The sequence below is a fragment of the Dreissena polymorpha genome, chromosome 13 (genome assembly GCF_020536995.1).
Source record: "Dreissena polymorpha isolate Duluth1 chromosome 13, UMN_Dpol_1.0, whole genome shotgun sequence".
In the NCBI taxonomy this organism is placed as follows: domain Eukaryota; kingdom Metazoa; phylum Mollusca; class Bivalvia; order Myida; family Dreissenidae; genus Dreissena; species Dreissena polymorpha.
Window position 1 is genome coordinate 14,126,272 of NC_068367.1, and position 15,147 is coordinate 14,141,418.

The 15,147-nt window shown below is 36.9% G+C and overlaps 1 protein-coding gene across 1 annotated transcript; it reads left to right on the forward strand.

The window, feature by feature from the left end:
• Positions 1 to 1,315: 1,315 nt before the first annotated feature.
• LOC127856245 (cholesterol 7-desaturase nvd-like) lies at positions 1,316 to 15,076 on the forward strand. Its single transcript, XM_052392338.1, has 5 exons — positions 1,316 to 1,490; positions 1,952 to 2,130; positions 7,599 to 7,844; positions 8,854 to 9,027; positions 13,033 to 15,076. The coding sequence occupies exons 1-5, from the start codon at positions 1,412 to 1,414 to the stop codon at positions 13,177 to 13,179; spliced, it is 825 nt and encodes a 274-aa protein (XP_052248298.1). The 5' UTR covers positions 1,316 to 1,411; the 3' UTR covers positions 13,180 to 15,076.
• The last annotated feature ends 71 nt before the right edge of the window (positions 15,077 to 15,147 follow it).

Here is a 15,147-nt window from a genome sequence, read left to right on the forward strand (position 1 = left end):
ACCGGTCGAACATTGATATTATCAATATAGTGTTGAACAGACAAATGTATACAATTCTATTTGATGTTTAAAACCATTGAATTAAATATGAAACGCTCAATGTTTTGGAACGTTGTATCTATAATGGTTTCTACATAATTATTTAATTCGTTTGTACTATCAACATTTACCCGAGTTATAGTTATACTCCATTCAATTTAGTTTAAATGTTCTACGTTAAAATGTATAGATCTAGTTCAAGGTCTTACATTTTCAAGAAAAACAAGATTAAACTTGTGTAATACGTATCTGTAATCCGAACTACGTGTTAAAAACAAAGATACAATAAATTAGAACATCGAAGCTCAAAATGTCGAAAAATGTATGTGCATGTATTGTCTTTTTTAAGTTTTGTAACGTTCTATAACATGTCCTTGTTGTTCCGTAATTGATCCAGTGATAAGGACACATAATCTAATTTGTTCAACCTTAAATATGATTACAAGCGATTTAATTTTTTGACTTCTGAACGAGAGGTTAATCCTTAAAAACGTTACATAAGGACTTTTCATTGTTCCGCCATGATATTGTGTAAGTAAGTGCGACTCGTTTTTGGGACATTAAATCCATTCTAATTTATAACACGTGTTATAAATACCACATTATGACCGAGATATTACCGCTCTCTTGACCGAGATATTGCCGCTCTCTTGACCGAGATATTACCGCTCTCTTGACCGAATGCATGTGCGGACTACACAGGCTACCTTTCGACGAGACGTTCAGCTTAACCCATTTATGCATAGTGGACTCTCCCATGCTTTAAATTGAATCAATTTATTTTCAAAATTAGGGATGTCTAGTATTTATTTCTATATTTAGAATATTTCTTACAGAAATTCCTTTAAGCAAACAGCGAAGACCCTGATGAGACACCGCATCTGGGTCTACGCTGTTTGCCAAGGCCTTTTTCTAGACGCTAGGCATAAATGAGTTAAACTGGAGTTCCATAAAAAGATAAGTCATTTTAAAGAATAAAACATAAAAGAGAAAGCTTTGTCCCTGATAATTATGTGCGGACTGCACATGCCAATCTGGGACGAAACTTAACATACGTGCATTTAGCCCTTTTTTCCAGAGCGAGGCTCATATTTTGTATTGTTCTTGTATGTCAAAACAGCTGTCATAACGGAAAAAATACTCGTTTCAGTGCATGACGATATACGACTTTATTTATAAAATAAAGTCACCATCCACAGACAAATAATTCAATTCATGCTAAAATGCCATCAGATATAATGAAAGTGATGTTCATTTTCATTTGGACGTATTACTGTTCGGTTTATAAGGAATATGTTTTATTGCGTATTGTTCGGAAGCGCTCGGTACAAATGGAATAAATATGAGCATCGCTTTGTGAAACGGGGGTTTAATGCATATGCGTGAAGTGTCGTTACAGAGCAGCTTGTGCAGTCCGCACAGGCTAATCAGCGAGAACACCTTCCGCTATGGTGAGAATTTCGTTCAGAAAGGATTTCATTTAAACAAGCAATACAATAACAGCGGTAAGTGTCGTTCCTGATTGACATGTACGGACTTCACAGGCTGATCTGGGACGAAGCTTTTCGCACATGTATCAAACTGTCTGTTCATAGAGTCACGCTCATATTTAACTGTAAGCTTGTATGAGCGTAGTTTAGTTTACTTGATTAACATCAGGGGCCCAACGCTATACGGCATTGTTCCAAATTCTTCTACTTATTACCAAATTATTCTCATTTGACCCATTTACATTGTGTTTGTATTCTAGTTGATAAGATGTCCATAACAAACGACTCAAACAATGTTATTTGAGTATTTGTAAACTAAAGCTTTATAGACAGTACAACGATTCTTGAATGGGCCAGTTAAAGTATCACTAGCGCCTGTTTGTCATGAACTTTTGTAAAATCCATCGTTATGCTCGTTGCAGTACCTGCAGTGGCCAAGGTGACGTCATACACGACGATGGAGCTGAACGGCTGGGTCTACCTGTGGCACCACGCGGAAGGAGCGGAGCCCAGCTGGACCCCGGTGGAGCTCCAGGATATCACTTCCGGCACGTGGCAGTACAAGGGCCGCACCGAGCACTACATCAACTATCACATCGAGGTACGTCTGGGGGATGGATTGTCACATCCCGTATTTGCCAAACAGTTCTTAGACTTATTTTAAATGATTAAGAATATTATGTTAATTGGCATATTAAAAATCATTCTGAGTCAAACTTGAGTTAACCAATACGATCTATTTCATTCGTCATTAAGACAAAAATGTTAAAAGAATTATAGTAAGGTTAAGCCTGTATGAATTTAAATGCTGGGTGTATTTTTTCACTGATTCTGAGTGTATTATTTATTTTTAAGTCTTAAAATGTGTTGCTGAATACGGGCTAGACCGATATTCACACTGGATGTCCTGTTTGCACAACAGAAACGTGTAAAACGCGATTCTCACCGCGAAGACTTTGGTTCAATGTCCACTTTTAACAAATGAGAGTTTGGTTGGTTGTCACTTTATCTGACAGGTGAAGTTACGTCCGGGTACTATTTTGCCCCCCTACCCCAACCTACCCCATCCACTCCAAAACACAGAACAGAACATAATTTAATTGCATAAACATAATAATATTACAAAATACCTTAATATAGTAAGTAGGTTTTGCACACACACACACTAAATCCCACCTTCACCAAAGCGTAATGTGATAATAAATGGAATATTTTAGTACAATAACGAAGCTTGAGCTTGTAGCTCTAATAGCTCTATATTTCAGAATTCGTCAAATATTTCGTAAGTTAACTAATTAAATAAGATAAGGTAATGGGACAAACTCTCGATCATTACTGTTCAGAGGCGTATCCAGAAAATGTTCAGAGGGGGGGCTCAACAGGGGAGGGTGCGGGAGGGGTGTCCCCTTCCTTCGTCGAATTTTTTTTTGAAATGGCACCTTGAAATGAGGCGATTTCCTGCTATCTAATCCGCATTTTGCATGATAAAAGTGCATGTGAAACAAATAAAAACTTGAGTTCACACACCAAGTGTGACAGACACACGGACAGACAGACACACAGGGGTAAATCAAATGTCTCTCAAACCACTAAAGTGGTGGGAGACATTATCTTTATCTATAACTTTTTTTAACGGAGTTAGATGGGTGGACCTCCTTTTTAACCTTGTTGGATATCCTACCTGGTCAACTTAGGTACAACATTAAAAAGTTTATGTCCATGTCCCTATGAATGGAAAGCAGGCACACAGCGGACAACCTGTCCTGACCCATTGATGATCTTAGTTTTGTCTTAACAAGTCCTTGGGCACTGATACTCCTTTCACACTCGCATGATGTGACAGGGAACACACATGATATGGACAAAACAGTGTAAATGGTGGGGTACAGCTGGGAATCACAATGTGCAACAGAGCCCTGAAGGGAAGTAGGTGGGTTGGGTACACCTTTCCACCTAGCCTGCCCTATAAAGTGCAACTCGGCAGGGAGGGACTGAGGGGAAGGGAGATCATCATTGAACCATTCAAGGTCACCAGCACTGACGGGTGAGGAGCACATTTGTTCAGGTATAAACTTCAATCCCATGGCTGCCTTAGTCTGCAAATCACTGAATTGGGTGTCCATTTCGTTCACAAAAGTGTCAACAAAGGGAGTCGTTAGGTTTCTTGTGAAGTTTAATTCGGGTGTTGCTGCCTCGATGTTGTCACGCTTTAAGAAAATGATTTAGTTTCATATAGCAAAGTAATTCTTCATTTTTGAGTCTTTTTTAATTTTAAAAACTATGGAAGAACATCAAAGCAGTAAGCCCGATTTGTAAAATAACCAAATCAAAACAAAAAAAAGCATTCATTAAAGCAGGTACATACGATCTTTTATATGTGTTTAATTGTAATATATTTATAAAATATGTTACAATAACACAAAATAGGCAAGAAAAATTAAACATTTAAGCCGAATTTCATAAAATGCAGCAAAGACAAATTAGCGCCCCGAGCCGATTGTGACGTACATATTTTCCTACATTAACCGACGCATTCGTCTTTGTATTAGGATTGGAGTTAGTGTTCGTGTGTCGTATGAATAGATATCTTTGCAGGAACTCAAATAAACCGTTAAACTAAGTTTAGATTCACATCGACACATGTTCTTCTTAACTTTTATTTTAATTTATATTGATATATATATATATATGATAAGTTTTTTACACATTTATATAAATTCATAAATATTTGACAAATTCGTATATACCCGCTTTGAGTGTGCAGTTTAATTTCACTGGCAATAACTTGTTACTCAAAAGGATTATCACTCTAAAGAGCTAATACCAACTAAATTCATCAAAGAAATTACCGAAAAAAATAATGATTGTCCATTGTGTTCGTCTAAACTCTTTAATTGCTACAAATTGAAATATTGTTTTTCACAAGTCTTATGCGGCAGCCATTTGTAAGCATTTATCTATAGCTAAATGTATGGATGAATTTCATTAGTTGAATGTATCTTCTTTAGCCAATCAAATAGCGCAGTTTATTACTTACAGTCAATGAAGCGTTCACTTTAGCTGACGAAGGTTTGATCGTCTGTACACATGCCTGGGGGCTAATCACACAAAACGACAGCTGTTTATGGCTTTATAAGGGACATATGACAGGAAATACACAAGTGGATTGAAACTGTAAGGGGCTCATTTTTATTAAAAATCGTTTCTAGCCAGCCAGCTGGGGGGGGGGGGCTTTAGCCCCCTAGCCCCCCACCTAAATACGCCTCTGCTGTATACGCATGCGGGCATGTACCTGTACATTTAAAAATGCGCGCTCAGTTATGTATGCAGTGTCGACCTGGCAGCCACGCATTATCGCTCGATCGGTCATTGTCGGCAAGGGTACTACTTAAATGCACCCGGGTACTCTTTAGTATACTTAAATGTACCTCGGGTACGGAAAATATACTAACACGTACCCGGCTGAATTTAAACTGCACCCGAGCGTTATTCCCGCCAAAATTTCGACGCCGTTAAACGTGCTACGGAATACGAAAACAAATCTCATTGAACAATACCTGCCTAAACATGCTTTTTTGAGTAGGCGTTTCGATAATATAGAGGATTGTTTACAGAATAATGACATACATATGGAAATAATTAATTTGACAAAATTAGCCGACAGCGACCAAATAAGCGTTAGAACTCCCGGGTACGTTTCAGTATATTTACCGTATCGGGGGTACATTTTAGTAGTACCCGAGCCGATAATGACGACAATCAAGCCGCATTAGCACATGTTACAGAAAAACATGTATAAAGATAATATAACTTGAGTCCCTGTAGTATGTCCATTCGTTTTCACAAATAACAATTTTGCTGTTGTAAGATTCTAGTTGGGTTTTTTCTTTACAAAACAATAATATTTTAATAATAATACACGTACTTCATACGATGCGGCGGTATTGAGTGCAAACTAATGAGCGGAACGTATACTTTCTGCGTGTTTGTTATCGATGTAGTTTATACGATTTACATTTTAGCTTGAATGTTATGGGTCTGCCACCAACAAGTTCACCGAGGCAAAGCCACGATTTTATGCAAGGCAATCCAATTAATTAATTAACGTAATCATATAATCCGATTCATGCAAATAAAAATAAATAAATAAAAGCGTTACCACAAGTACAATAGAATAGAACACATACGAACATTATAATTATGTACAATTATAAAGAGAATTTCGATTGTGAGCATCCATCGGCCGAAAGAAGGCCCATTCAAATGGCATGCTTTATAAAATGAGTGCAGCCATCTTGTAATCTTTTAATAATACATTTATACCTTCTTGTCAACTTTATTATGACATAGACTCCGATTAGGGGCCGCTGTAGCTTAACCATATTGTCGGTTCTTACACTTTGTAAAGTAGACACGTGTACCACTATTCAACTTACATACGGATACGTATGCTACATTGTGTATTGAAATGTCAAAAACTGAACTTTACATGTACGTAAACATCTGGCGACAGAAAACATCACATAACATGTAAACATCTGGCGACAAAAAAACATCACAGAAAATGTAAACATCTGGCAACAGAAAACATCACAGAACATGTAAACATCTGGCGACAGAAAACATCACAGATCATGTAAACATCTGGCGACAGAAAACATCACAGACCATGTAAACATCTGGCGACAGAAAACATCACAGAACATGTAAACATCTGGCGACAGAAAACATCACAGAACATGTAAGCATCTGGCGACAGAAAACATCACAGAACATGTAAACATCTGGCGACAGAAAACATCACAGAACTGAATATGTCAATCATCTTATCTCCCTACTAAATTTAAGTGCATTATATAAATGTGTGTATGTCTCGATCTGGAACAATGGGACTGTGACATAACGGTCAATGCATATTGTTTATTCTTATGATAGAAATTTAAGAACAGATATATTTAATAATAGGGAAATATTTTAATAATATGTTTGAGTAATTAATTAGTAACTGTTATAATTACTAATATGTAAGAAAATGTTGAAAGGTTATTTACATCAATATTTCTATCTCATATGTGAACATAAGTTAAACGTTTAAAGTGATCAAACTATTTGAGAGTTCATCTTGTAAAGTAGCTGTATGTTGCGGGTATTTAGGAATTAACATAGCAGATGTCTTCGGATGGGGTATGTATTGAAGTTTGAAAAATTGATTATGAAAGTATGGTTTCATTTCTCCAATGTATTTCAATTATCGGGAACATCTGTTGACATGGTCTAAGTCCTAGATTAACAATTTGGCTCGTAGGTAAACATTACTTCAAACCAATACATAATTCAGATATGATAATTATATAAGGGTAATTCCAATTTCCAAAGATACATAATGATACAAGTTCGGATTGAAAGTGTATCGAATGTGTATCGGGGTTTGTATAATCATTATAGAAGTGTTAGGTTTCAAATAACCAATGTGGGTTGTCCATAGAGAGCATCAGTTGGTATGATCAAGTATGCAAATGAAATGAGGTCTCCTGTTCCCAGAGTGATACTTGTATATTGCACTTTTCTGTTGTGACATGTGGTAGGTGCATAAGCGATCCATCCAATCAACAAGGGTTATTCGAAGGGGTGGGTTTAAAAAATCGGAGGAAGAGAACAGTTAACCAACCAAGAATGGGATAAGACATATCTAAATTTTATGTTTATTTTCCTGAGAATAAAGTGCTGTGTGGTTGTTGTAAGAAATTCATTCTGCGGTTAAATATGCCGCCACGCTGTAAAATCGTAATTTATGAACATTAGAAGCGTTGTGTTAGAAATTATTTAACAGAAATAAATCTCGATGAAAACAGAAATGAACTTTGGTTGTTACTGTGTGTTTTCCACGAACGATACGTAATTACGCTACAGGGCTTTATGCTTGTTCGTATCGTGCCGTACAAAATTAGCATATGCAGTACGCACAGGCTCATCTGGGACAACATTGTTCATGAAATGTTTCGTTTAAAAAAAACGTATATCGCAATACATTAACTAAACTTTCACTTTCCATATTCCATCTGCCAACAGGAACTCCCGGAAAATGGCGCCGATGTCGCTCATCTGGCGCAGGTGCACAAGCCCTTCATCGCCGCCGGCATAGACCTGGCCTCCATGTGGAACAAGTACCTGTCATGGGGCCAGCATAAATGGACCGCCTCCTGGAATCAACCTCCGGCACCCGACGAGCACGTGGGCTCGCTGAAACTGACTCACGACCTCAAGTTCTTCGGCATCAGTCTGCCTTTCGTTTTCCTGAACGTGCACGCTTTTCAGGTATTGAACATTTTCCGATTTAAATATAATTTGTTTCTTCCCTTGTTTCATTTAAAAACTTTTTTTCGGAATGTCATCGGTGTTTGACGGCGTTTATGCATAAATTAATATTCCCGACAGTTCATACAAACATGAAATGCAGAAAATTTTTATTTAAAGGGACCTTTTCACAAATTGTTTCATGCATTTTTTGCATCAACCGGGCTCGAACCACTGACCCTTTGAGTAAATTGTGAAGTACTGTACACACTGTTAGTATTTAAAACTTTGATGCCGATGTGATTGTAGTGTAGAACGCCAACTTTAACTGCGGAATTACAATATTCAGTTTAAAACCCTTTTCTATTTGTTATTTATGTGTCAGGAACTTTTATAATTTGAACTAAGTGTAATTGTATATTGCAGCAATTAAAACGTTGCAGTAAAACAAGAGCACAAACTCTATGTTGCACTACGAATTATGTGTCGCGGGTTACTGGCCTTTGACCGTAGTGCTGTTTGACGGTTGGTTATAAATCCCAACAAAATTGTAATCATAAAGACAGATCAGATTTTTACAGATCAGACGAGGAATGACTTTTATTGAACTAGTGTTTAACTAGCATTTGAATTAAGTTTAACTTGCCCCACAGTTACGATAAAAAGCTTTCCGTTTTCAGCCTTTATCCCTTGATGCTATATATCAGTTCCCATCTCTGCACAACATCGCTGGATTTTATGTAGTCGTATGCTGGAATATTCACGAAGAACCGCATGCTTTTGTCTGTTATTCACGTTTTTAATTTATATAATTTAAGCTCAGTTCATGCACAACATCCCAATATGAGCATTAATTACACAAACATTCATGAATAATACAGAATCAAAGGGGCTACTTATAAAAAACAAATATTATATTTATGTTTATCATTGTTGTCTCATTATAGGTCCCGAAATCGTGTAAATGAAGTTTAAAAGTAAGTTATATGCTCGAAGTATTCACAAACAACTTCATTGCTTTTTTCTTCAGGTTGGTCCTGGCATCGTTTACCTGAAGTTCGAAAGCTTCTTCGGCACGGGCGTATTCATCCAGTCCTTGACCCCCGTGGAGCCCATGCTTCAGAAGCTCGCCCACAGCATCTACATGAACTGGGCGGTACCAAACTGCATCTCAAAGTTCTTCCTGTATGCCGAATGCGTGCAGGTAACCAATTTTTTTTTCTCAGTCCGAATTTATTCTTTTTTATCATCATCATCATCATCATCATCATCATCATCATCATCATCATCATCATCATTATTTTACTGACAACTTTGTCCGTGTTCATTCAAATCGACGCTTGTTTGCGGCGTCTGTCGTCAAATACAGTGCGTCTAGCGGTTTGCAGTCTTCTAGCTCTTTAACATTCTAGAGACCCTATTTTTTTATCAAATATTTGTTTAACGTAGTAAATGTTTTAATCTTGACAACACCTAGGCCGATTTCGAATGGCATGTGCGTCCCAAAACTAGGTGACCGGTCACATATGAGAAAACAAAGTTACCATTATAGAAGCTTAGTTGGAATGTTTATCTCGACAATATCTATGTCTTTGTCGAATCTGGGTCAGGTGCGTCCAAAACTTGGAGACTAGTTGAAATCTTATTAAAAACACGTTTGCCCACTATAGTATCCACATTTACAACTTAATAACGATGAAACTTTGTCAGAATGTTTATTTTCACTGTATATAGGCCAAGTTTGATTATGATTAACATGCAACCAACAATTAGGTCACCACTTTATATCTCTGACAATTGGTGAACTTTGTACTCAGGTTAGCGCTTAAGAGACCATCATGGCTTTTGTTTATATTTTGGTTCGCCTTTTGTCTAAATAGCAGAAAGACGTTTTATTATCATGAGATCGTATCAAATCATTCTAGATTGTGCTTCTCTTGTCAGCACTAACGTTCATGCCTAATATGAGGAAGAATTAATAAAATATGCTGTGTGCTTTTATGATATGCAATCTTTGATTTTGTCTTTGAAAAACGTGAACAAGTTACACTCTCTTCGGTTTCTTTTGAAAAATGTTGACGTGTGATGGTGTTGAAATAAGTACCTGTACGTTCAATCTTTTATCAGGTCAGGTATGGCTGAATGTCATTTAACAGTTGTGCCATTGACGTTGAGTTTTGTTCGCTCTTCATTTTTTATTACTTAACATTTTAATATCAACTGAGCATAACGTGCTTATTATGAGCTTGTGCGATTGCATTTTGTCCGTCGTGCGTCGTCCGTCGTAAAAAGTCAAAGTTTTCCTCGCGAATATAATTTATTTCCCATTTGGAATGGATCTTGGTCAGAACATTTGTCCTGATGACATATTGGTCAAGTTTGTAATTGGGTTACATTGGAAACAAGAAATATCTTTAAAAAAGATATACGGCGTAAATAGTTTAATGAATGAGATCAAGGATAGCGAATGTCTTTTTCTGTGCAATTCTTAGCTGCATCACACGCAGTACGGGATGTTACGGGGAGTTTTCGCGGCTTATTTTACATTATAACATATTGCTGGTCATAAACGTATAGATACAAAACAGAAAACCAAAAGAAGAATGGAAGTGAAATTTAAACATATGAGTCAACCGGCCACACGAGAAGTATCCGTATTTATAGGCGCGTTCTTCGAACAAACCTGTTTTAGTGGTTTGTCGGGCATTGCTATTTGATTCGATTATTAACAGTATCAATTATCATCGTGCTAATGCTTAAAGTGATATTATGGGCATTTTGCACTGTTGAATTGAGCTGAAAAGAATTAACAGGTCAAAATAGTTAGTTAAAATGTGGTTACTGATTAATTATCTGCAACTCACCTTGCTACCAGTTGTTTATAAAAATATATTTTATATTCGATATTCTTACGTGACCCACCCAGTCCTGTAAGCTGAAATGATCCGTAAAACAATTTCGTGTCTTTGTGTCGTATGAACAAATCTGCACTAAAACTAAATTTAGGTTCAACTCGTAAACGCATGATCAGTTGTCAAACGAAAGTACGGTTGATATTCAAATGCATTATTTTTCTCTTTCTGGTATATTGTTTTAGTATGATGATGCTGCATTAATTAATATAAGTGTATATGAAGTAGAAACATCAAAAATAATCAACGGTTGCGATAGACACCTATAAACTGTTACATGCTCATAATATCACTTTAGTACATTAGGCAATATGGACGAATAATTATTGTTAAATTTATCAACAATAATATTTATCATTGTATTGTTGAAAACACATTAAGAATCTATTATTTACATACCATAATTATATTGCTGAATATCTTCATTTAACATATTTCTGGTCTAAAGAAAATTCCAGGTCACCTAGTTCACGGATAGCGTCTTTATTATATAACGATTATTTTACTGGCCGCCAACTCCGGTGATGACCTGTATATAAACTCTGAATGTCCGCGAATTAACACGATATACCTCGCGGGTTGAAATGCAATGCTTTAAAGTGAGGTCTCGCTTCCATTGCTCTTTATACTTTTACATGTTAACATGTTGACAGGAATAAGGAAGTAAGTACTAAATATGAGAACATAGCCTTTTAAGTATAAACGCTCTTGCGCTGGTAATACTCTGAAAATAAAAGGTGTACGCACAAACTGTATTGATGTCGAGAATTGAGTGTAAAACTGTTCTATCTATTAAGCCTTTTCATTCGAGATAAAATTGTTTCATACAGTAAAACAGTGTTACAAAGACGCGGATATGTTTCCAATGTTCTGGTGGTATACTCAAATCAGCCAATGGAATAAATGAAGTGTATTCATTCGTACCTAGCCGCGGGAAATTTTATTGGAATGTTATTGGACACTTACAAAGGTCAGGCTAAGGTGAAAAGCTGGCTTATGCAGCTTACGCCGAAAAAACTGAGCACGTGGATATAAGAAATCGAAATAATGGAAATGGGAATTATATGTTTCATGATTCTGAGAAATCAGATAATAAAGAGTTTACATCAGGAATGACTTACAGGTGTTTCGTTGTCCCCGTATAGGTATTATGTAAATACACAAACTTTAAAACTCACTCTCCATTTTGTGTCTTATCGGAAGTCAAATACCCCGAGACCATGCACCGATGGTTTTCAAAAGACCTGTTCATGATTTTGCACAATTAGTTCAATTGATCACAAAAGCGTTGACCGAACATGATTTTTGTTTAACAAATTAATCAGCACATGAATCATATTGATTAATGTATATGCGGAAACTTTAAAAGGATAGTGACACAACATTACGTCCTCGTCGGCTACGTATATTTTATAACGCAGTTGGTTTGTGGCATTTATCATGTTTATATGAGCCAAGCTATGTGATAATGTAGTTATATTTAGAACACGTTTTCCATGCACAATGTAATGTTTCTTTTAATTTATGGGAAGAAAACTATTTTTTATGGGGTTTAATGCATGTGCGTAACGTGTCGTCCACGATTCGCCTGTGAAGTCCGCACAGGCTAATCTGGGACAACCCTTTCTGCCTAAACTTGATTTTTGGTAAGAAGAGACTTTCTTACACGAAAAATATCATAAAAGCGGAAAGTGTCGTCCTTGATTAGCCTGTGCGGACCCCTTATTCACAGAGGACGGTTCATATGCAATATTGATCGTCTAATACATATGAGCCTTGTTCTGAGAAAACCGGGCATAATGTATGTTCAAACTGCACAGGCTAATCAGGGACGACACTTTCCGCTTTAATGGTATTTTTCGTTTAAAGGAAGTCCTTTTTTACCGAAAATCTAGTAAAAGTGGAAAGTGTCGTCCCTGATTAGCCTGTGCGGACTACACAGGCTAATCTGGGACGACACTTTACGCACATGCATTATGCCCGGTTTTCTCAAAACGTGACTCATATAAGCCGCGCTCTGGAAGACTGAACTTACTGCTTTTAACAAATTGTCGTCCCAGTTTAGCTTGTGCAGTCCGAACAGGCTAACGAGATACGCCACTGTCCACATTTATGAAATAATAATTGAAAGAAAGTCTCTCCTAAACGAAACGCCAGTTAATGAAAGTGTCGTCCCTGATTGGTATGTGCGGATGGCTTAGGCTAATCTGGGACGACACTTCACGCATATGCATTGAGCTCTATTTTCCCATAGCGTGGTTCAAAAATGTTTACTTGAATATTGTTTTGGGTTTCAGGTTGAGCGAGACATCATGATTTGGAATAATAAAAAGTACGCGGGCAAACCTGTGTTCGCGAAGTCTACTGAAGACAGCCTCATTGCGCGGCACAGGCGTTGGTACTCCCAGTTCTACTCGGAAAACTTACCGAAACTGAAGTTTTAAAAGGATGACCTTGAATTTTGATCCGAAATTATGTCGCAAAAAGTGAGAATCTCAAAGCGCGCCATTTTTCTTCTGCAAGCTTTAAAGGGATTTGTTCGCAGATTTTGAGATTTTTTAAAAATCGTCATATAACGTTTAAAATTGATACATGTAAAATTTTGAAGTAAAAGGCTCCGGCATATAACAAGATGAGATTATTAGAAAGAAAATAAAAAAGAACAGTTGATAGCATCTTTTCCACAAGCACAGACGTTATGATCTTACGATTACAAAGCTACCGCCATAACCACGCGGTCATCTGTGATGTGATGGTTTTGATACTTTTGATTCAATGTAAATGCATTCTACGTATTGTAACAACCCTATAACGAAAACAACAAAAATTCTCATTTCGTCTTTGAACCGTATTGCACTTTTATAAATTTCGACTGAAGCTGACTCAAAAAAGAAAACGTCTGAGTCTTACTCTGTGAAAATGGGGTGAAATGCATGTGCGTAAAGTGTCGTCCCAGATTAGCCTGTGCAGTGCCGACTTTTTCCGCCTAAACTGGATTTTTGCTGAGAAGAGACTTTTTTGAAACAAGCAATATCATACAAACCGAAAGTGTCGTCTCTGAATTGTGTCGTCCCTGAATAGTGTCGTCCCTGATTAGTGTCGTCCCTGATTAGTGTCGTCCCTGATTAGTGTCGTCCCTGATTGCACAGGCTAATCTGGGACAAGTGTCGTCCCTGAATGCACAGGCTAATCTGGGACGACACTTTACGCACATGCATTGAACTCATTTTCCACATAGCACGGTCAATATATTATGAATTTATCAAAGCCACTAGCGTTATTAGGCTACATTATGTAAAGCGGTCTGTTAATGTTGAAATATGTGCACACTGTTGGAGAATTGTCATTCTGACCTAATGGGAACAAAAACCTTAAAAACCGCCCCGTCACTGGATTTGGTGTGTGGTTTATATGTCAAAACATAATTATTAAAGCGTTTTGGCATATTAGATGCGTTCTCATTTACAGCTAAAAACATAGCAGTTCAGTACTCGTGTTATCTTATTATTATACTTTATTATTATTTAGTTCTTACTGAGAAACCAAACATTACTCGGAACGTCAATTAATCCCAGAATGGAAAATTGTAAAGTTACAAAATTGAATATGTGCAACGTTCTTTGTTTGAACAGCGAAGTCACCGATAAAACAGTTGTGCACGATACGATCATCATATGCATGTATCGCTCACTAAGTTTACCGGTAACTTAAAATTAATCGTTAAGTATTTTTTTCTGTTATCAAGTCCAATTAATTTGCTAACAATATATGCTATGATTAGTCAAATGTAGTTTAGATGAAGCAATGCGTATCCTGATATTTATATTTACTTTTATGCCCCGGCAGGGTGGCATATAGCAGTTGAACTGTCCGTCAGTCCGTCCGTCTGTCCGTCCGTCCGTCCGTCCGTCCGAAAACTTTAACATTGCCCATAACTTTTGCAATATTGAAGATATCAACTTGATATTTTGCATGCATGTGTATCTCATGGAGCTGCACATTTTGAGTGGTGAAAGGTCAAGGTCCATCCTTCAAGGTTAAATATATGGCTTCAAAGCGGCGCAGTAGTGGGCATTGTGTTTCTGACAAACACATCTCTTGTTTCCTTTCGTGTTTATGTTGTTATATAGCATTTTATTAGATAATTTATTTGCACAATGTACACATTTATTTTCCCAACAAGTGCATTTACTAAGAATCCATCCAATCATTTGGATAAATGATAATCAATAATGTTATATATTTGCTCACGAATATATGTAAATGGTAATAGTGATATTGTAGAAGCGTGTACATAATTGTTTTTATACGGCATATACAATTATAATGCATGTAAAGTTGTGCATTGTTCTAGATTTATAATGAGTCTCGTTCGGGTTTAAAACTGGGCTATATGCACGCGCGTAATGTGA